This window comes from Oncorhynchus nerka, linkage group LG4 (genome assembly GCF_034236695.1).
Source record: "Oncorhynchus nerka isolate Pitt River linkage group LG4, Oner_Uvic_2.0, whole genome shotgun sequence".
Lineage (NCBI taxonomy): Eukaryota > Metazoa > Chordata > Actinopteri > Salmoniformes > Salmonidae > Oncorhynchus > Oncorhynchus nerka.
In genome coordinates this window covers 47,174,526-47,197,936 of record NC_088399.1, presented here as the reverse complement: position 1 = coordinate 47,197,936, position 23,411 = coordinate 47,174,526, and the positions used below count along the sequence as shown (strand labels likewise).

General features: G+C 42.8%; 1 protein-coding gene across 2 annotated transcripts in view; it reads left to right on the top strand.

The window, feature by feature from the left end:
• The window catches only part of LOC115127885 (kelch-like protein 8), a 29,431-nt gene extending 6,295 nt beyond the window's left edge, over positions 1–23,136 (top strand). The window contains exons 2-10 of one of the 2 annotated variants that reach the window (XM_029657498.2): positions 1,689–1,917; positions 2,280–2,828; positions 3,079–3,265; positions 3,526–3,669; positions 13,401–13,512; positions 13,631–13,799; positions 16,323–16,482; positions 18,790–18,991; positions 19,244–23,136. In XM_029657498.2, coding sequence (XP_029513358.2) covers positions 1,711–1,917; positions 2,280–2,828; positions 3,079–3,265; positions 3,526–3,669; positions 13,401–13,512; positions 13,631–13,799; positions 16,323–16,482; positions 18,790–18,991; positions 19,244–19,367 — 1,854 coding nt within the window. In that variant the 5' untranslated portion in view covers positions 1,689–1,710 and the 3' untranslated portion in view covers positions 19,368–23,136. Of the gene's footprint in view, positions 1–1,688; positions 1,918–2,279; positions 2,829–3,078; positions 3,266–3,525; positions 3,670–13,400; positions 13,513–13,630; positions 13,800–16,322; positions 16,483–17,175; positions 17,414–18,789; positions 18,992–19,243 lie in introns of those variants that run through there. The other variant, XM_065017600.1, reaches the window with a different exon arrangement.
• The last annotated feature ends 275 nt before the right edge of the window (positions 23,137–23,411 follow it).

The window sequence follows — 23,411 nt, the reverse complement described above, 5'->3', positions numbered from 1 at the left end:
GCACAATCCCTCCATCAGTGCTCAGACGGTCCGCAATAGGCTGAGAGAGGCTGGACTGAGGGCTTAAGGCAGGTCTTCACCAGACATCACCGGCAACAACGTCGCCTATGGGCACAAATCCAACTCCGCTGGACAGCACTGTCAAAAAGTGCTCTTGACTGACGAGTCAAGTTTTTGTCTCCCCAGGGGTTATGGTCTGATTTACGTTTATCGTTGAAGGAATGAGCGTTACACCGAGGCCTGTACCCTGGAGCGGGATATATTTGGAGGTGAAGGGTACGTCATGGTCTGGGGTGGTGTGTCACATCATCGGACTGAGCTCGTTGTCACTGCATGCAATCTCAACGCTGTGCGTTCCCCAGAAATGTCCGGGAACTGGCAGGTGCCTTGGTGGAAGAGTGTGGTAACATCTCACAGCAAGAACTGGCAAATCTAGTGCAATCCATCAGGCGGAGATGCACTGCAGTACTTAATGCAGCAGATACTGACGGTTACTTTTGATTTTGTCCCTCCCCCCCTTGTTCAGGGACACTTTATTCCATTTCTGTTCGTCACATGACTGGAACTTGTTCAGTTTGTCTCAGTTGTTGAATCTTGTTATGTTCATACAAAATTCAAATATTTACCAATGTTAAGTTTGCTGAAAACTGAAAATAGGATGTTTCTATTAACGTACAGTAGCAAGAAAAGGTATGTGAACCCTTTCGAAATACCTAGATTTCTACATCAATTGGTATTAAAATTTGATCTGAACTTCATCTAGGTCACAACAATAGACAAACACAGTCTGCTTCAACTAATAACACAAATTAAACACTGAAGGTGCTGGAGGAAACGGGTACAAAATTATCTCTAGATAATATCTAATAATATCATCAACCATGTGTAGTTAACTAGTGATTATGATTGATTGTTTTTTATAAGATAAGTTTAATGCTAGCTAGCAACTTAACTTGGCTTACTGCATTCGCGTAACAGGCAGTCTCCTTGTTGAGTGCAACGAGAGAGAGGCAGGTCGTAATTGCTTTGGACTAGTTCACTTGTTGCAAGATTGGATCCCCCAAGCTGACAAGGGGAAAATCTGTCGTTCTGCCCCTGAATGAGGCAATTAACCTCTTGAAGCTAGGGGGCACTATTTTCATTTTTGGAGAAATAACGTTCCCAGAGTAAACTGACTATTTCTCAGGACCAGATGCTAGAATATGCATATAATTGACAGCTTAGGATAGAAAACACTCTAAAGTTTCCAAAACTGTAAAAATATTGTCTGTGAGTATAACAGAACTGATATTGCAGGCGAAAGCCTAAGAAAAATCCAATCAGGAAGTGACTCATGTTTTGAAACCGTTGTGTTCCTATGCACCCCTATTGGCCATTGAAAGGGATATCAACCAGATTCCTTTTTCTACGTATTCCCTAAAGTGTCTACAGCATTTTGACGTAGTTTCACGCCTTTATGTTGAAGAATGAGCGTAAACGACTACATTGCGTAAGTGGCCAGCTGAGGGCTCTATGTAATCTAATAACAATTAAACAGATAATGATTCGATAAATAGCATTCATCACATTAATGATAGTCAAGTCACGACAGTGCTCATGGGTCCTTTAACATGTAAATGACAGATTTATTGTTTGAGAGCATTTTTTTCATATTGTATCTCCCATTCGTTTTGAACTCTCTTCCCTAGGTTTGGCTCCCTGTAGACGGTGATGGCCCCAGGTGATATGGTGCCGGAACATGCCAAGCAGCATAAGCTCAAGCAGGAGAAGGAGAATCTTCAGAGCACCTCCAGGCCTGATGGAGACTCTGAGCCAGATGGATCTTTTGTCTTTGAGGCCCACGGGGCATGGAAGGACTTCCACAACTCTTTGCGCCAGTTCTACGAAGTGGGGGAGCTCTGTGATGTTACACTGAAGGTAGGCAAAGTATGGCCCTGTTGTCACAATACTCTTCATACTCAGTTAGCCATATCATGGTAGGAAAAGTAAGTAAACATGAAACTGAAGTGTCATGTGTGACGACAAAGCCTTTTCATGTCTGTTTTTGTGAAGTTTAATGGAGACCAGTTAGGCCTATTGAATCGAATTAGTTTGAATCGTTGAATAGTTGGTGAAAGCCCTCGTCTCTTTTATAAAAATAAAAAAAGGCTCAATTGAACCAACTGAAGCTTGTGGAATGAATAGCTCAGGGAATTAATAACTTTTGAGCTGACATTAACTTGTTTCTGCCCTTTCTCCCTCCCTCTCCCTGTCTTTCTCTCTGTTCTCACCGTGTTCAGGTGGGAAGCAGGCTGATACCATGCCACAAGCTGGTGCTGGCCTGTGTCATCCCTTACTTCAGGGCCATGTTCTTGTCTGAGATGTCAGAGGCCAAACAGGACCTGATAGAGATCAAGGACTTTGACGGAGATGCCATCCACAACCTGGTGCGTTTTGCCTACTCCTCCCGCCTGACCCTGACAGTGGACAACGTGCAGCCTCTTCTCTATGCAGCCTGTATTCTGCAGGTGGAGCTGGTTGCCAGGGCCTGCTGTGAGTACATGAAGGCACACTTCCACCCCTCCAACTGTCTGGCTGTCCGCACCTTTGCCGAGAGCCACAACCGCGTCGACCTGATGGACATGGCGGACCGTTATGCTTGCGAGCACTTCCGGGAGGTGGTGAACTGTGAGGACTTCCTGTGCGTGTCGCCTCAGCACCTGAGAACCCTGCTGTCCTCCAGCGAACTGAACATCCACTCTGAGACACAGGTTTACAATGCTGCTGTCAAATGGCTGAAGGCCAACCCCCAGCACCATGAGGCCTGGCTGGACCAGATCATGACTCAGGTCCGATAGTAGTCGCACACATCTCAGTCTTTGCATTCTAATGAATTCTCAGATGTAGGTATGCTTGTTGGTGCTTATGTGTTTCTGTGTCTACATTGACTTTGTTGTCTGTTTATGGAGTTTTTGCATTACCACTACTCCTGTGTGTGTTGTTTGAATCTGTGCTGTGTTACCCGGCTGCCCTGCAGGTGCTTCTGTGTTTTATGTCCGAGTGTATGTTAACTCTGTGGTATATATGTGTGTCCTGTAGGTGCGCCTCCCCCTGCTCCCAGTAGACTTCCTGACAGGCACGGTGGCCAAGGAGGAGATGATCAAAAGAAATCTGAGCTGCCGGGATCTGCTGGATGAGGCCAGGAACTATCACCTGCACCTCAGCAACAAGATGGTGCCTGACTTTGAGTACTCAGTCCGCACCACACCTAGGAAACATACTGCAGGTAACAGACTGGTTGCCTGTCCAACTATTAAGCAATCAGCTACGTAATAGGGTTGAGCTTGTACAATGCAGAACAATGATCAAGAAAAAGCTGGAATTCCTGCAATTCTTCATGTCACTTGTATTTATTACGAGCCTGACAAATAACAAAACCTTCGGTCTTTTGATTCCTCTGAGTGAATATTTATATGTTGAGCTGGCATTGCAGTGTTGTTTTTTTCACTGGTCCTGCTCTGACCTTTGCCCCCCAACTCTCCTCAGGTGTATTGTTCTGTGTTGGTGGCCGGGGAGGTTCTGGTGACCCGTTCCGCAGCATCGAGTGTTACTCCATCAGCAAGAACAGTTGGTTCTTCGGGCCTGAGATGAACAGCAGGAGACGCCATGTTGGAGTAATTTCTGTAGGAGGTGAGAGATGGAGGGATGAGAAAGGTGAAAGGAGAGATGGTGAATAGATGGATATAGGACTCTAGTAGCCAAAAGCATGGGTAGCGCCATTGAGGACTTTCATCATTTTGAAGGAGTCAACAGGGTGGGACTTCCAATGGGTTAAGGAAGGATCAAATGACTCCAACTGGGTCATCAAGAGGGATCATTGTCCATGCTCTGACGCCTTAATTAGACGGATACAGTGATGCGATGTCTATGGTGTTGGGAGAACATGGATGCAGCGACTCACCGATACACATCGGTCCCCAGTTCAATTGTTTAAGATGCAAGTGCATCAGTATGCGGGAGCCAAAACCGATCCAAATGACAACCGATTACAACGTTACAAATTGCTAGTTCACTAACGTTTTTTACTCATTCTTTTTTTTCTGCCTTATTCCAAAAATACTTAATTTTGAATTGAAGCATCCTCCTTCAGCTTATTGAACTTTTATGCATGTAACTGCGTATGACATTGATCTACAAGTCAGATAACAACTGTTTGCACAGTGTGGGAGATGCAGCTGCTCGTGCCAACGAGAGGTAGGCCTACCCTATCCCTTTTTCAAATATTCGTAGGCTATGTCTGCGCGGCACCTTTAGCATTCAGATGTTTGTAAAATGGCTTTTGCAATATTAAATCATGGGCTTAATTAATTGAGGGATAACCCATGTAATTTGCTGAGTCATTGTTACCAATATGCTGTGTAGGCTACCGGAGTGGACACATCTCACATCTTGCTGATTGTACATCTAGCTGCTGATTGGGGCTTTTTGACTGCCAGATTCTCCATATGAAATGTTTTTGGTAGTTCTCCTTTAAACAGTCATTTTTACATGAACAGGGTAAAGGTGTAATTTCATAACAAGGACAGCAATCATTTTTGCAAGCCGTACTGGTCGGAACCAGAAAAGACAGCAGCTCTCCTCTGTAAAGTTCCAAATGGTCAAAACCATTTGCTTTTGAGACAGAGGTGAAATCTGAAGCTGTTATAAAAATAGTTATTTAACAGTCAAAAGTTTGGACACACTTACTCCATTCAGTTTTTTTTTACTGTTTTCTACATTGTAGAATAATTGTGAAGACAAACTAAGAAATGACATATATAGGAATCATGTAGTAACCAAAAAAGTGTTAAACAAATCAAAATATATTTGAGATTCTTCAAAGTAGCCACCCTTTGCCTTGATGACAGCTTTGCAAACAATTGGCATTCTCTCAACCAGCTTCATGAGGTAGTCACCTGGAATGCATTTCAAATAACAGGTGTGCCTTGTTAAAAGTACATTTGTGGAATTTCTTTCTTTCTTAATGAGTACACACTTTTTCATTTCCCCGCTGTATCAGACCAACAAAAAAAAACATATCAGTATGGCTCTAGTCATAATTTCTCAAGGTAAGTGTTGACATATTACTAGGTCCAAAATGTTTTATCTGCTACATGACAAGTTAATCAGTGGGTGATGAGGATTTCAGATAAAAAGTGGGGGGGATGAAAACAACTTTCCCGTCTTATAGTGGTAGATGGTCAGTCTACACTATTGCATCATACATGCAGGCACAGCATATGTTTTACTATTGTTACAGGCTTTGGTTTTTCAATTATGTTTTGAGGTTGGACTTTAGCACGTATGGCTCGTTATCACTTAGGGCGCACCGATTGGCATCACCTCGTTAGTCATTATGTGGTTGCATCTTTGAAACCTATTCTTGCTTTTGACAAACCTTTCAGCAGGGTTCTGGTGGATTGCGTTGGTCCTTTGCCCAAAGCCAAGACGGGTGGTAACCAGTTTCTCTTAACCATTATGTGTGCTGCCACTTGTTTCCCTGAGGCCATTCCACTGAGGAAAATCCCAGTATCGTTAAGGCCCTGGTGAAATTATTTTCAACATTTGGACTTTGTACTCTTTGCAGCGTAGGAAGTTGTTCAGGGATCTCTTGGTTTTAGTCCGAATGAACTTGTGTTTGGACATCATGTCAGACTTTCAGCACGCTTATAGGAAAGGACATTCAACATTTACAGCACTTACACAAGTGACTGATGATTGGCTGAGAGAAATTGATGATTATAAGATTGTGGGAGCTGTTTTGTTAGACTTCAGTGTGGCTTTTGACATTATCGAGAGTCTGCTGATGGAAAAACGTATGTGTTACGGGTTTAGACCCCCTGCTTTATTGTGGATAAAGAGCTACTTGTCTAATAGAATACAGAGGGTGTTCTTTAATGGAAGCCTCAAACATAATCCAGGTAGAATCAGGAATTCCCCAGGGCAGCTGTCTAGGCCCCTTACGTTTTTCAATCTTTACCAATGACATGCAACTGGCTTTGAGTAAAGCCAATGTCGTGACTTTACTTTTATTAATCCAATGACTGTTATTTATCGAATTAGCAAACTATTTTAACCTTTTTGGGATAGGGGGCAGCATTTTCACTTTTGGATGAATAGCATGCCCAGGGTGAACTGCCTCCTACTCTGTCCCAGATGCTAATACATGCATATTATTAGTATTGGATAGAAAACACTGAAGTTTCTGAAACTGTTTGAATGATGTCTGTGAGTATAACAGAACTCATATGGCAGGTGAAAACCTGAGAAAAATCCAACCAGGAAGTGGGACATCTGAGGTTTGTAGTTTTTCAAAGCTTGGCCTACCGAATACACAGTGTCTATGGAGTCAAGTTGCACTTCCTACGGCTTCCACTAGATGTCAACCGTCTTTAGAAACTTGAATGAGGATTCTACTATGAAGGAGGGGCTCATGAGACCTCTTTGAATCAGTGGTCGTGCAGAGTGCCTTGGTCTCATGACGTGCGCTCCCGACAGAGTTACCAGAGTTACCTTATTCCAGTGCTTTTCTTCAGACATAGGAATTCTCCGGTTGGAACATTATTGATGTTTTATGTTAAAAACATCGTAACGATTGATTCCATACATTGTTTGACATCTTTCTAAAGCACTGTAACAGAACCTTTTGAGTTTTTGTGCTTGTCCAATACAGCAAATGAAAGATAAACATCTTGTTAATCTACCCATCATGTCTGATTTCAAAAATGCTTTACAGCAAAAGCACAACATTGGATTATGTTAGGTCATAGCCAAGTAAAAAAAAAAAAAAAAATTCCAGCCAAAAAGCAGAAATAGATAAAATGAATCACTAACCTTTGATGATCTTCATCAGATGACACTAATAGGACTTCATGTTACACAATACATGTATGTTTTGTTTGATAAAGTTCATATTTATCAAAATATGAGTTTACATTGGCGCATTACATTCACTAGTTCCAAAAACATCCAGTGATTTTGCATAGCCACATCATTCAACAGAAATACTCATCATAATTCTGCCCGAGATGGCATAGCAGTTCAGACGTTTTTTGTCCTCGTCTTGTCGTGTCGTGTATATATATATATTTACAACTTTTTTCACATACATTTTATTTTTATTTTCCATCAACTCATCTTCAATACTCCCGGATCTCACAGCTAGCTGGCTGCTATCCGTGTGTCTATCTGCTTTCGTCGATTCCGGAGCAAACATCAATTACTCCGGAGCTAGCCAGCTCCGTCAATCACTCCTGAGCTCCGTCAATCACTCCTGGGCTGCAGTCACCTATCCGGACCCGTTTTACTGCCTACGCGGAGCCCCACCGGGCCTTCACAACTGGACTGCCGACGTTATCTACCCGAAGGAGATCCGGCTGGCTCCTCCGTCGCGACGTTACCTGAATGCCCATCTGCGGCCTGCTAACCGTTAGCTGTCATACCGGCTGCTCTCAGAATAGACAATCGGACAATTTATTTATTTTTATTATTATTATGTTTCTTCTTGGGCCTCTATAACTATATCTATTGTTTTTATTTTTTTGTTGTTGTGTGATTTGGACTAATCCCCTCTACAACACGGAACTCCACTAATCTACTGACGGAACGCAAGAGGTGGCTAACAACAGACCTCCATCCTATGCTAGCTTGCTACCGATGTCCTGGCTAGCTGTCTAAATCGCCGTGACCCCCAAACCAACCTCTCCACTCCCTGGACCCTTTTGATCACTCGACTAAGGATGCCTCTCCTTAATGTCAATATGTCTTGTCCATTGCTGTTCTGGTTAGTGTTTATTGGCTTATTTCACTGTAGAGCCTCTAGTCCTGCTCACTATACCTTATCCAACTTATTAGTTCCACCACCCACACATGCAATGACATCTCCTGGTTTCAATGATGTTTCTAGAGACAATATATCTCTCTTCATCACTCAATACCTAGGTTTACCTCCACTGTATTCACATCCTACCATACCTTTGTCTGTACATTATACCTTGATGCTATTTTATCGCCCCCAGAAACCTCCTTTTACTCTCTGTTCCAGACGTTCTAGATGACCAATTCTTATTGCTTTTAGCCGTACCCTTATTCTTCTCCTCCTATGTTCCTCTGGCGATGTAGAGGTGAATCCAGGCCCTGCAGTGCCTTGCTCCACTCCTATTCCCCAGGCGCTCTCTTTTGATGACTTCTGTAACCGTAATAGCCTTGGTTTCATGCATGTTAACATTAGAAGCCTCCTCCCTAAGTTTGTTCTTTTCACTGCTTTAGCACACTCTGCCAACCCGGATGTTCTAGCTGTGTCTGAATCCTGGCTTAGGAAGACCACCAAAAATTCAGAAATTTTCATTCCAAACTACAACATTTTCAGACAAGATAGAACTGCCAAAGGGGGCGGTGTTGCAATCTACTGCAAAGATAGCCTGCAGAGTTCTGTCCTACTATCCAGGTCTGTACCCAAACAATTTGAACTTCTACTTTTAAAAATCCACCTCTCTAAAAACAAGTCTCTCACCGTTGCCGCCTGCTATAGACCACCCTCTGCCCCCAGCTGTGCTCTGACACCATATGTGAACTGATTGCCCCCATCTATCTTCAGAGCTCGTGCTGCTAGGCGACCTAAACTGGAACATGCTTAACACCCCAGCCATCCTACAATCTAAACTTGATGCCCTCAATCTCACACAAATTATCAATGAACCTACCAGGTACCCCCAAAGCCTTAAACACGGGCACCCTCATAGATATCATCCTAACCAACTTCCCCTCTAAATACACCTCTGCTGTCTTCAACCAAGATCTCAGCGATCACTGCCTCATTGCCTGCATCCGTAATGGGTCAGCGGTCAAACGACCTCCACTCATCACTGTAAAACGCTCCCTGAAACACTTCAGCGAGCAGGCCTTTCTAATCGACCTGGCCGGGGTGTCCTGGAAGGATATTGATCTCATCCCGTCAGTAGAGGATGCCTGGATATTTTTTAAAAATGCCTTCCTAACAATCTTAAATAAACATGCCCCATTCAAGAAAATTAGAACCAGGAACAGATATAGCCCTTGGTTCTCCCCAGACCTGACTGCCCTTAACCAACACAAAAACATCCTATGGCGTTCTGCATTAGCATCGAACAGCCCCCGTGATATGCAGCTGTTCAGGGAAGCTAGAAACCGTTATACACAGGCAGTTAGAAAAGCCAAGGCTAGCTTTTCAAGCAGAAATTTGCTTCCTGCAACACTAACTCAAAAAGTTCTGGGACACTGTAAAGTCCATGGAGAATAAGAACACCTCCTCCCAGCTGCCCACTGCACTGAAGATAGGAAACACTGTCACCACTGATAAATCCACCATAATTGAGAATTTCAATAAGCATTTTTCTACGGCTGGCCATGCTTTCCACCTGGCAACTCCTACCCCGGTCAACAGCACTGCACCCCCAACAGCAACTCGCCCAAGCCTTCCCCATTTCTCCTTCTCCCAAATCCATTCAGCTGAAGTTCTGAAAGAGCTGAAAAATCTGGACCCCTACAAATCAGCCGGGCTAGACAATCTGGACCCTTTCTTTCTAAAATTATCTGCCGAAATTGTTGCCACCCCTATTACTAGCCTGTTCAACCTCTCTTTCGTGTCATCTGAGATTCCCAAAGATTGGAACGCAGCTGCGGTCATCCCCTCTTCAAAGGGGGGACACTCTTGACCCAAACTGTTACAGACCTATATCTATCCTACCATGCCTTTCTAAGGTCTTGAAAGCCAAGTCAACAAACAGATTACCGACCATTTCGAATCTCACCATACCTTCTCTGCTATGCAATCTGGTTTCAGAGCTGGTCATGGGTGCACCTCAGCCACGCTCAAGGTCCTAAACGATATCTTTTAACCGCCATCGATAAGAAACATTACTGTGCAGCCGTATTCATTGATCTGGCCAAGGCTTTCGACTCTGTCAACCACCGCATCCTCATCGGCAGACTCGACAGCCTTGGTTTCTCAAATGATTGCCTCGCCTGGTTCACCAACTACTTCTCTGATAGAGTTCAGTGTGTCAAATCGGAGGGTCTGCTGTCCGGACCTCTGGCAGTCTCTATGGGGGTGCCACAGGGTTCAATTCTTGGTCCGACTCTCTTCTCTGTATACATCAATGAGGTCGCTCTTGCTGCTGGTGAGTCTCTGATCCACCTCTACGCAGACGACACCATTCTGTATACTTCCGGCCCTTCTTTGGACACTGTGTTAACAACCCTCCAGGCAAGCTTCAATGCCATACAACTCTCCTTCCGTGGCCTCCAATTGCTCTTAAATACAAGTAAAACTAAATGCATGCTCTTCAACCGATCGCTACCTGCACCTACCCGCCTGTCCAACATCACTACTCTGGACGGCTCTGACTTAGAATACGTGGACAACTACAAATACTTAGGTGTCTGGTTAGACTGTAAACTCTCCTTCCAGACCCATATCAAACATCTCCAATCCAAAGTTAAATCTAGAATTGGCTTCCTATTTCGCAACAAAGCATCCTTCACTCATGCTGCCAAACATACCCTTGTAAAATTGACCATCCTACCAATCCTCGACTTTGGCGATGTCATTTACAAAATAGCCTCCAATACCCTACTCAACAAATTGGATGCAGTCTATCACAGTGCAATCCGTTTTGTCACCAAATCCCCATATACTACCCACCATTGCGACCTGTACGCTCTCGTTGGCTGGCCCTCGCTTCATACTCGTCGCCAAACCCACTGGCTCCATGTCATCTACAAGACCCTGCTAGGTAAAGTCCCCCCTTATCTCAGCTCGCTGGTCACCATAGCATCTCCCACCTGTAGCACACGCTCCAGCAGGTATATCTCTCTAGTCACCCCCAAAACCAATTCTTTCTTTGGCCGCCTCTCCTTCCAGTTCTCTGCTGCCAATGACTTGGAACGAACTACAAAAATCTCTTAAATTGGAAACACTTATCTCCCTCACTAGCTTTAAGCACCAACTGTCAGAGCATCTTACAGATTACTGCACCTGTACATAGCCCACCTATAATTTAGCCCAAACAACTACCTCTTTCCCAACTGTATTTAATTTATTTATTTATTTTGCTCCTTTGCACCCCATTATTTTTATTTCTACTTTGCACATTCTTCCATTGCAAAACTACCATTCCAGTGTTTTACTTGCTATATTGTATTTACTTTGCCACCATGGCCTTTTTTGCCTTTACCTCCCTTCTCACCTAATTTGCTCACATTGTATATAGACTTGTTTTTTTACTGTATTATTGACTGTATGTTTGTTTTACTCCATGTGTAACTCTGTGTCGTTGTATGTGTCGAACTGCTTTGCTTTATCTTGGCCAGGTCGCAATTGTAAATGAGAACTTGTTCTCAACTTGCTTACCTGGTTAAATAAAGGTGAAATAAAAAAATAAATAAAAAAATAAATGTAGATGATAACACACATGGAATTATAGATATACCTCTCCTTAATGCAACCGCTGTGTCTGATTTTTAAAAAAAATTACGGAATAAGCCAGCCATGCAATAATCTGAGACGGCGCTCAAAAATATGTCACAATAGCCGCCATGTTGACATCAGCATAAACAGGAAATTACATAAATATTCCCTTACCTTTGATGATCTACATCAGAAAGCACTCCAGGAATCCCAGGTTCACAATAAATGTTTGTTTTGTTCGATAATGTCCGTTATTTATGTCCAAATACCTTTTGTTAGCGCGTTTGTTATACATATAGACAAACGCTCATTCTGGTTAGCGTTATATCGGACAAAAACTTCAAAAAGTTATATCGAAGAAACATTTCAAACTAAGTTGCAGAATCAATCATTAGGATGTTTTTAACATATAGCTTCAATAAAGTTCCAACAGGAGAGTTCCTTGTCTTCATGAGCAATGGAACGCAAGTGGGTACCATGAGGAATAAGCGTGATCAGAAAATGGCCGCTTGATAGACACCTGATGCATTCTGCTCTCATTCACTCCCACAACACCATAGAAGTCTCATTAAAATGTATATTATTGGTTGATATCTAGTGGAACCCCAAGGCAGTGCAACATCAATATCTCAAGGGGATTTCATTGGGGACTCTGAATACATACAAAGATCAGATTTCTCACTTCCTGTTTTGATTTCAACTCAAGATCTTGCCTGCCAGTTCTGTTACACTCACAGACATCATTCAAACAGTTTTAGAAACTTTAGAGAGTTTTCTATCCAATACTAATAATAGCGACTGAGGAGCAGGCCGTTTACTTTGGGCAACTTGTTGCTTTTTGATTAAACTTGTTTAGTCTTTAGTTTATTTAGTAAATATTTTATCAAATATATTTATTGAACTGCATTTGATTTCTAGATAAGCATGCCTTTGTCTGATCTTCCCTGTTTTAGTTTTGCTCCACCATTTTGGTTTGCTTCCTGTCTTAAGTTTGGTGTGGGTTTTTATTTTTAATCTGCCTCTTCTTAGGCAAATTTAGTGGGTGCTCACGATGGGTGTCTTTTTAGGTTCCAGTTGTTGTTGCTACTCAACTTTCAGTGGACAACCCTGTGAGTGTCTTTCAGAACCCCTCCTAATACTCCACCTGTTTTTGTTGTCTGTGCCTCTTTGTACCTCCTAGCCTTTGTCCACGTGGGGACCTGGAGAATCTTCCTTGTTTTTGTAACCTTTTGGGGATTTTCAATACCCATGAGGATCGTATACAAGTGTGCACAAGCTCAGAGAATTCAGCTCAGACAGATTCCGCTCAGCTCCTGAGCTCCATCAGTATCAGATATTAATTTGGAATGAAATGTGTGAGTGCATTATAGAATCTCCCAGGGATGGTCTGAGAACAGAGACTGATAGTTCAGCTTGCTTCCACTCTAAAAAGCCTATTCGCTTGAAATAAACTAGCTTCAGGCTATGAACAAAACAGGAGAAAAGCATCTACAGCTCTTCTTTGGTATCATTCCACACTAGAAGCTTTTCTTAAACACTTTCAGGGAAGTCGGATTTGTGGTATTCCAGATATAATCATTGACCAGTACCTGTCATGGAATGTGATCAGTAAGCCTACCATCAATTCTACATCCTAAACCATAGAGGTTTCCATAGTTAGGATTGTTTCCCCTGCACAGTTGAGTTCAGTCTTATATGGATGGATGGATGGATGCATAGTCGGGTTATGAGGGTCTAGTAGTCCTAACCTAGCGTTCCTTGTGTTCCTTAACCTTGTGTTCATCTTGGTCCTCTGTAGCTAAGTTAGAGCATGATGCTTGGAACAACGGGATAATGAGTTTGTTTCCCGGGACCACTTGTACGTAAAATGTATGCAAGTATGACTAAGTTGCTTTTGATCATAAAACAATTCATTATTTACTATATCCTTCCTCAGGTAAAGTGTATGCAGTAGGGGGTCATGATGGAAGTGAACACCTGGGCAACATGGAGATGTTTGATCCTCTCACCAACAAGTGGATGATGAAAGCTTCCATGAACACTAAAAGGTATGTAATGTCTGGCAAAAGGCAAATTAAGTAGAAATGTAGTTTTACAGCCAAAATATACCTAATTATACTCACACTCATACTACTCATACTGAACTATTTTCATTGCTGTGTGAAGGAGAGGCATAGCTCTGGCAGCTCTGGAAGGTCCTATCTACGCCATCGGTGGTCTCGATGACAACTCCTGTTTCAACGATGTAGAGAGATACGACATCGAGAGCGACCACTGGAGTGCTGTGGCGCCCATGAACACGCCCCGAGGTGGAGTGGGCTCTGTGGCCTTAGGGGTGAGAACAAGACACTCTAGACACCTGGCTAGACTGATCATATACTAAACTCAGCAAATAAAGAAACGTCCCTTTTTCAGGACCCTGTCTTTCAAAGATAATTAATACAAATCCAAATAACTTCACAGATCTTCATTGTAAAGGGTTTAAACTGTTGCTCATGCTTGTTCATTGAACCATAAACAATTAATGAACATGCATCTGTGGAACGGTCGTGAAGACACTAACAGCTTACAGACAGTAAGCAATTAAGGTCACAGTTATGAAAACTTGGGATACTAGAGAGGCCTTTCTACGGACTCTGAAAAACAGCTAAATAAAGATGCCCGGGGTCCATGCTCATCTGTGTGAATGTGCCTTAGGCATGCTGCAAGGAGGCATGAGGACTGCAGATGTGGCCAGGGCAATACATTGCAATGTCCGTACTGTGAGATGCCTAAGACAGCACTACAGGGAGACAGGACGGACAGCTGATCATCCTCGCAGTGGCAGACCACGTGTAACAACACCTGCACCGGATCGGTACATCTGAACATCACACCTGCGGGACAGGTACAGGATGGCAACAACAACTGCCCGAGTTACACCAGGAACGCACAATCCCTACATCAGTGCTCAGACGGTCCGCAATAGGCTGGACTGAGGGCTTGTAGGCCTGTTGTAAGGCAAGTCCTCACCAGACATCACCGGCAACAAAGTCGCTTATGGGCACAAACCCACCGTTGCTGGACCAGACAGGACTGGCAAAAGTGCTCTTCACTGGCGAGTCGTGGTTTTGTCCCACCAGGAGTGAGGGTTGGATTTGCATTTATCGTCGAAGGAATGAGCGTTACACCGAGGCCTGTACTCTGGAGCGGAATCGATTTGGAGGTGGAGGGTCCGTCATGGTCTGGGGCGGTGTGTCACAGCATCATCAGACTGAGCTGGTTGTCATTGCAGGCAATCTCAATGCTGTGCGTTACAGGGAAGACATCCTCCTCCCTCATGTGGTACCCTTCCGGCAGGCTCATCCTGACATGACCCTGCAGCATGACAGCGCCACCAGCCATACTGCTCGTTTTGTGCGTGATTTCCTGCAAGACAGGAATGTCAGTGTTCTGCCATGGCCAGCGAAGAACCCGGATCTCAATCCCATTGTGCACGTCTGGGACCTGTTGGATCAGAGGTTGTTCCCCCCAGAAATATCCGGGAACAGGTGCCTTGGTGGAAGAGTGTGGTAACATCTCACAGCAAGAACTGGCAAATCTGGTGCAGTCCATGAGTAGGAGATGCACTGCAGTACTTAATGCTGTAACAGATACTGACTGTTACTTCTGATTTTGCCCCCCCCATCCCCCCCTTTGTTCAGAGACACATTATTCCATTTCAGTTCGTCACATGTCTGTGGGACTTTGTCTCAGTTGTTGAATCTTGTTATGTTCATACAAATATTTACACGTTAGGTTTGCTGAAAATAAACGCAGTTGACAGTGAGAGGACGTTTCTTTTTTTGCTGAGTATATTATGGATCAAGTGTTCATTAGGGCACACCATAGCAACATTTTTCAAAACATTGTGCAGCAGAAAACAAGTGTCTTTCATTCCGATTGTTCTTCCCTGTTTTGTGCCTAGTTGACACGACCCAGGTGTTACATCACATTTATACATACACTCATCACACATGACATTCTCAGATGCTTTTATAACCATTGTTTTATCACTAACATAGAGTAAAGAGATTTTATCCCCCGAGCTGTTTGTGATTTGAAGTCTGTGTTCGTGTGCATAATAACAGGCCATAATAACAGTTAACCCTATCAGTCCAGAGACCCCAGCAAAAATCTGCTTTTCACTTATCTGACTTTCATTTAACTGCATGTCATGCCCTTTTTACTTTATTTAGCCTCACAATGAAGAGTTGTACCATTTTCTTTTCAGGTCAACCAGGGCTCAAGTAGAACACAAAACAAGTTGACATAAACAGTTGCATTCATGAGTTTGATTGACCAGTGTCAATAAACAAATAAGGTCCACCCTGATAGATGAAGGTACAGAAATGGTTTGCTCAGTGGGAAATTAATATACATACAGTCAGTGACAAGTTTGTGGAGTTTGACAGCAACTATGTGATCTTATTACAGTATTTTAGACTATGTCCTTGGATTTCCTATGATCTTTTATGTAGATGAACCCATTAACGTCTAACGACTCTTGTGTAGCTTGTGAGCATCATTAGTTACATGAGCATGTTTGTGCATCTTTTCGTAGTTCTTAATGTGTTCTCAAACCATTCTGACCTGGCCCCAGGTCCTTGTCTCACAAACGCCACTCTAGCTCAGCCCTAGTTAATCACACATACTAATGAATGCAACAGAAATAGATGAATCCAATGGAACAACCCAGAAGTCTGCAGCTCAAACACACAATGTTTAAAAGGGGTTAGAAGTCCAAATCACACTGGTGTCGTGGTGGAAGTCAATGGGTTAATCCTCTCCTCCCCTGTCAGAGTTAGACCTTTATGTTAACACTCTCCTGTCCTGTCAGAATCACGTGTATGCTGTGGGAGGTAATGACGGTGTGGCCTCTCTATCCAGTGTGGAGAGGTTTGACCCACATCTCAACAAGTGGACAGAGGTCAGGGAGATGGGCCAGAGACGGGCAGGGAACGGAGTCGGCGAGCTCAACGGGTGTCTCTATGTAGTGGGTAAGAACACAGCTCAGCACCCCTGCAATGACATTTTAGTAATCGTGGGGGGACTATGGATCTGTCTCTGTATGTACGTTAGTCACGCAATATCTGGCACCAGCTGACCCAATTTTTTTATTTTATTTTTATTTTTAAACTTGAGTGAATGATACATCATGCAGTAGAGAGCTGGCATTTACAAAATTACACTGATTTGCCCAAGGGGGGACGCTAGAGTAATCGACTTGAATTCTGTACTTTGAACAAGCATTTCTCCTGTCCTGTTCAATAATTGTCCCTAATTGGCCCATCTGCCTGAGAGGGCGCTGCATAATTTGTGGGGGATGACATGTTTACTGTTTAGCAAATGGTCTTATCCAGAGTGACTTACAATTAGAGGTCGACCGATTATGATTTTTCAACGCCGATACTGATTATTGGATGACCAAAAAAGCCGATACCGATTAAATGGCCGATTTTAAAAATAAATAAAAAAATATTTATTTATTTGTAATAATGACAATTACAACAATACTGAATGAAAACTTATTTGAACTTAATATAATACATCAATAAAATCAATTTAGCCTCAAATAAATAATGAAACATGTTCAATTTGGTTTAAATAATGCAAAAACAAAGTGTTGGAGAAGAAAGTAAAAGTGCAATATGTGCCATGTAAGAAAGCTAACGTTTCAGTTCCTTGCTCAGAACATGAGAACATATGAAAGCTGGTGGTTCCTTTTAACAGGAGTCTTCAATATTCCCAGGTAAGACGTTTTAGGTTGTAATTATTATAGGAATTATAGGACTATTTCCCTCTATACCATTTGTATTTCATTAACCTTTGACTATTGGATGTTCTTATAGGCACTTTAGTATTGCCAGTGTAACAGTATAGCTTCCGTCCCTCTCCTCGCTCCTCCCTGGGCTCGAACCAGGAACACAACGACAACAGCCACCCTCGAAGCAGCGTTACCCATGCAGAGCAAGGGGAACAACCACTCCAAGTCTCAGAGTGAGTGACGTTTGAAATGCTATTAGCGCGCACCCCGCTAACTAGCTAGCCATTTCACATCGGTTACACCAGCTTCATCTCGGGAGTTGATAGGCTTGAAGTCATAGACAGCGCAATGCTTGACGCACAACGAAGAGCTGCTGGCAAAACGCACGAAAGTGCTGTTTGAATGAATGCTTACGAGCCTGCTGCTGCCTACCACCGCCCAGTCAGATACTTGTATGCTTGTATGCTCAGTCAGATTATATGCAACGCAGGACACGCTAGATAAACTAGTAATATCATCAACCATGTGTAGTTAACTAGTGATTATGATTGATTGATTGATTGTTTTTTATAAGTTAATGCTAGCTAGCAACTTACCTCGGCTTACTGCATTCGCGTAACAAGAAGTCTCGAGAGGCAGGTGGTTATAGCGTTGGGCTAGTTAACTGCAGAGATCTCGTCCCCTGAACGAGGCAGTTAACCCACCGTTCCTAGGCCGTCATTGAAAATAAGAATGTGTTCATAACTGACTTGCCTAGTTAAATAAAGATTCAATAAAGGTGTAAAAAAAATAATCGGCCAAATCGGTGAGAACTTGAAATCGGCCATTCCGATTAATTGGTCGACCTTTACTTACAATCCGTGCATTCAATCAAAGTAGGTAAAACGACCACATATCGATTCACCACCATCATTGGAAACAAAACCTTCTTCTCATACTTCACATCATTCCACTGGATGCTTATTGCTATGGGTCACATGCTCCCCCCCACTCGCACACCACTACACACAATAGTTGTTGGCTTGTAAACATGAAACAGGAGGGAGAAAAGTTATTGTTTTGTCAAGTTGGATGCTAATTAAAAGCGATCCATATGGATGGGGTAATTTTATTGTGTTGCTGAATTTGAAGAATCATCTAAAGCTGTTTCAGAGCTCTGGCCTGACTTTTAGCTGACCCTAGTTTGCATGAGTCAGCATTGGTGTGTTTGGAGGAGGAAAAGCTACTGATAACCTCAGTCTATGTATTGACCTCAGTGGATGGAGTAGCTCTTTATTGAATGTCTGCAGCTTCACTGACTGCATAATGCTATTCAAGACTTAAACAAGATATCACACTGTGGATTGATATGTGACTTAGACTCTGTTATTCAAAGCAATTTACAGTGAGTGCATAGATTAGTATGTTTGTGATCCCTGTGGGAATTCAACCCACAACCTTGGCGTTTCTAGCACCACACTCTTACCAACTGAGCCAGCTTTTCAAGAGTACAACTTAGGCTTGTATTTGATTCTGTCTTTCGGTCTGTCTGCGCTGTCAGGTGGTTTTGATGACAACTCCCCGCTGAGTTCTGTGGAGCGTTTTGACCCCCGTCTGAGTCGCTGGGACTACATCTCTGAGCTGACCACGCCCCGGGGTGGAGTGGGTGTGGCCACGGTTATGGGTTGCGTGTTTGCGGTCGGAGGTCACAACGGGAACATCTACCTCAACACAGTGGAAGCCTTTGACCCCCGTATGAACAGGTGAGCTGGAGCTGGATGGGAAGGGGTTCTGTTCAGGTGAGACACATGGGTTGTATCGGGTCAGCTAAATCAAGCGAACCCATTTTATAAAAGAGTATCTCTGGCCTACTAGACCACCACCTGTACACTGGACACTGTTTATAGTATCCTGTTTTTTTTTTTTTTTTACAGTTGAAAGGAAATTCTACATTTTAGAGCAGCTAGTCTGATGTTGACGTTTATATTGATCTGTGTGTGTGTGTGTCTCCTCAGATGGCAGCTGGTGGGGTCGGTGTCTCACTGTCGGGCCGGCGCAGGAGTGGCTGTCTGCTCCTCTCACATCAGCCAGATCAGGGACGTGGGCCAGGGCTCCAGCAACGTGGTGGACTGCATGTGACCTGTGATCCCTGAGCTGACCACACCGACCAACTGCACGAGCAGACCAACCCAACCCAAGCACTCAACCACACGGTCACTGAACAGGAGCACTAGTGGTTTTTCTTTAAGCACTGACTGGAGGGTTCTCCCCAAAGATTGTAAGAGGAGCGCTGCACCACCTTGTGAACTAGCTGCGCCACTTTGAGAAATAAAATACTTAACAAATAAAGTTATCATATAAGGCAACTGTTTTTGTTCTAGATTGCAAGAAATGGCACTTACAGGTGTTCAAAAACCTTTATCAAGTGAAAATGGCTGATAGTTGAGCTTTAGACATCATATTAAACAGGCCTTGAATATCAACTTGTATGTTAAGAGCAACAAGTTAGTACTTACAATGCATTCGGAAATTATTCAGACCCCTTGACTTTTTCCACATTTTGTTACATTACAGCCTTATTCTAAAATTGATTAAATAGTTTCCCCCCCTCATCAAGCTACACACCATACCCCATAATGACAAAGCAAACCATTTTTGAAAATATCAAATTTACATAAGTATTCAGACCCTTTGCTCAGTACTTTATTGAAGCATCTTTGGCAGTGATTACAGCATTGAGTCTTCTTGGGTATCTTCTTGGCACACCTGTATTTGGGGAGTTTCTCCCATTCTTCTCTGCAGATACTCTCAAGCTCTATCATTTTGGATGGGGATCGTCGCTGCACAGCTATTTTCAAGTCTTTCCAGAGATGAGCCGATCAGGTTCAAGTCCGGGCTCTGGCCGGGCCTCTCAAGGACATTCAGAGACTTGTCCCGTAACCACTCCTTCGTTGTCTTGGCTGTGTGCTTAGGGTCATTGTCCTGTTGGAAGGTGAACCTTCGCCTCAGTCTGAGGTCCTGAGCACTCTGGAGCAGGTTTTCATCAAGGATCTCTGTACTTTTCTCTGTTCATCTATCCCTCGATCCTGACTAGTCCCCCAGTCCCTGCCACTGATGGTGCCAGGTTTCCTCCAGATGTGACGCTTTGCATGCTGGTCAAAGAGTTCAATCTTGGTTTCATCAGACCCGAGAATCTTGCTTCCATCTGGCCACTCTACTGTAAAGGCCTGATTTGGTGGAGTGCTGCACAGATGGGAGAACCTTCCAGAAGGACAACCATCTCCACAGAGGGACTCTGGAGCTCTGTCAGAGTAACCACCGGGTACTTGGTCACCTCCCTAACCAAGGCCATTCTCCCCCGATTGCTCAGTTTGGCCGGGCGGCCAGCTCTAGGAAGAGTCTTGGTGGTACCAAGCTTCTTCAATTTTTAAGAAAGAATGGCCACTGTTCTTGGGGACCTTCAATGCTACAGAATGGTTTTGGTACCCTTCCCCTAGTCCTTGCCGCGACACGGACAATTCCTTCGACCTCATGGCTTGGTTTTTGCTCTGACTTGCACTGTCAATTGTGGGACCTTATATAGACCGATGTGTGCCTTTTTCAAATCATGTCCAATCAATTGAATTTACCATAGGTGGACTCCAATCAAGTTGTAGAAACATCTCAAGGATGATCAATGGAAACAGGATGCACCTGAGCTCAATTTCGAGTCTCATAGCAAAGGTTCTGAATACTTATGTAAATAAGGTATTTTTGTTTTTATAAAATGTCTCATTATGGGGTATTGCGTGTAGATTGAGGTAATCAATTAATTTCATACATTTTACAATAAGGCTATAACATAATAAAATGTGGAAAAGTCAAGACCTCAATTTCACATTCATCACTGTCTGGTAGATAAACTGAGCTCTTCATAGGTTCCCAGCAGTCTCATATAAAACAGAGGGAGTGGATTGTGACGCTGTTTAGTAAAGACAGAACCGTGTTTAGGATAGAAATCAGTTGACATTCTTTCGATTCCAGTTAAACCACAGAGACTGCTTTTATTTTTAGTTATTTTATTTCGGGGCTTTCGATCAGTGCCATCTGCATAGGCTCAGTGATGCTAAAACTTCTTCAGTGTTAGCATTAGCTAGCTGTAGCCTTTTTGCGTTTGAACAATCTCATTGGGATGTATAAAACTATGGAAGTCTTTTGCAGAGTTAGATTAACTTGTGCTGCAATAAAATAGGTTTTTGAAATGGCTGAGGGACTAGAGCTACCTGTACAGACAGTCTGGGGTCTTAGCAGAGTGCTACCCCTACTCTCTATGTTCTTCTCAGTAAAAAATTGTGCTTTGTGTGAAGATTAATCTTCTATCTGCCAAATGGTTAATATATATTTTAATATATGGAGTTGTGTATTACGAAACCTGTGTATCTTTTGTGTTATTTACCAGGTATCTTTAATTTATTGTTGTGCACTACTTTCCTGCAATAGTCAGGGGTTTGAACATACAGTATTTTGTCCTATGGCAATTTTGATGCTATTTTCAAAATGTTTTGACAGTGTCTGCTCTTTTTTGAGGCGTTGAGTTTGAAGCTTTTTCCTCACCCTTATTTTCTTGTATATCCTCCTGGTCATGTTAAAGCATTTCAGGTAATTCTGGATTTTATTGTAAAACTGCTGTTGGTCAAAACATTGACTGAAGATTCAGATTTTTAAAGCAAAAATGTTTGAAGAGATGAAGTATACAAAACATTAAGAACACCTGATCTTTCCATGGTAGACTGACCAGGTTTATCTAGGTGAAAGCTATGAACCTGTATTGATGTCACTTGTTAAATCCACTTCAATCAGTGTAGAGATGAAGGATTTTTAAGCCTTGAGACAATTGAGACATGGATTGTGTATGTGTGCCATTCAGAGGGTAAATGGGCAAGACAAAAGATTTGTGCCTTTGAACGGGGTTTGGTAGTATGGAGCCAGGCGCAACGGTTTGTGTCAAAAACTGCAACGCTGCTAAGTTTTCCATGTGTGTATCAATATTGGTCCACCACCCAAAAGGATATCCAGCGAACTTGACACAACTGTTGGAAGCATTGGTCAACATGGGCCATCATCCCTGTGGAATGCTTTCGACACTTTGTAAAGTCTATGCCCCCATGAATTGAGACGGTTCTGAGGGCAAAAGGGGGGGCTGCAACACAATATTAGGAAGGTGTTCCTAATGTTTGGTGTATTTGCTCATGTACCCTCCATTAAGGGAATTTTGAATTGTTGCACCATTGGTTTGCTATATTCTACAATTCAACTGTAAATGCTGCCTCTTATCATACATTCCAATTTGTAAGTCGCTCTGGATAAGAGCGTCTGCTAAATGACTTAAATGTAATACATTACACCAGGGGTGTATACTGACTTGCCAACCATAACATAGAATGTGAAAGATCGTGCATTTTTGAACATTTGTTTACTGGTTCCGCTGTATGCGGTCTCATTTCCTCCCCTTTTTTTTACAGCTTGAATCTTAATTTACTGTTAATTTAGTTGGTATTACTATAATAAAGCTGTCAATGTATAGATTTTAATAATTTTATTGCACATTTATTAAGAATGAAATACAGAAATGTCTAATTTATGTAAGTCAATTACATGTTATGAATTTGAAAGATGAATTTGTCTCCCAGTGTTGTTGGAAAGCACACTGAAGCAGGTTTCTCTCTAGGATTTTCCTGTGCTTAGCTCAAGCATACCCATTACATGAGCAAGCCACTACCATGCTTGCAAATTAAGTGGTACTCAGTGATGTGTTGTGTTGGATTTGCACCAAACATTACTCTTTGTATTCAGGACAAAGTTTTTTTTAAATGCCAAGTGTTTTGCAGTTTTTTACTATTATTAAGCGATTAAAACAGTCAGAGTTGAATGGCTTTAGTCTCCATTGGCCTCATGGTGAAATACCTGAGTGGTTTCCTTCCTATCCAGCAACTGAGTTAGGAAGGACGAATGTGTGTTTTTAAAAATACATTATAAGTGACCCATACACTGAGAAGACCTTATCTGTTTTATAGGCTTACTGCAAGTAGGCTAAACACAGACAAGACAGAAAGATAAATGTGGTCAGAGACCCACTAAAGCAGCAACGCCCCCTTAAGATTCTGAGCCTGTCTTGCAGGGTTGGTCTTACAAATCCAAAGCCCC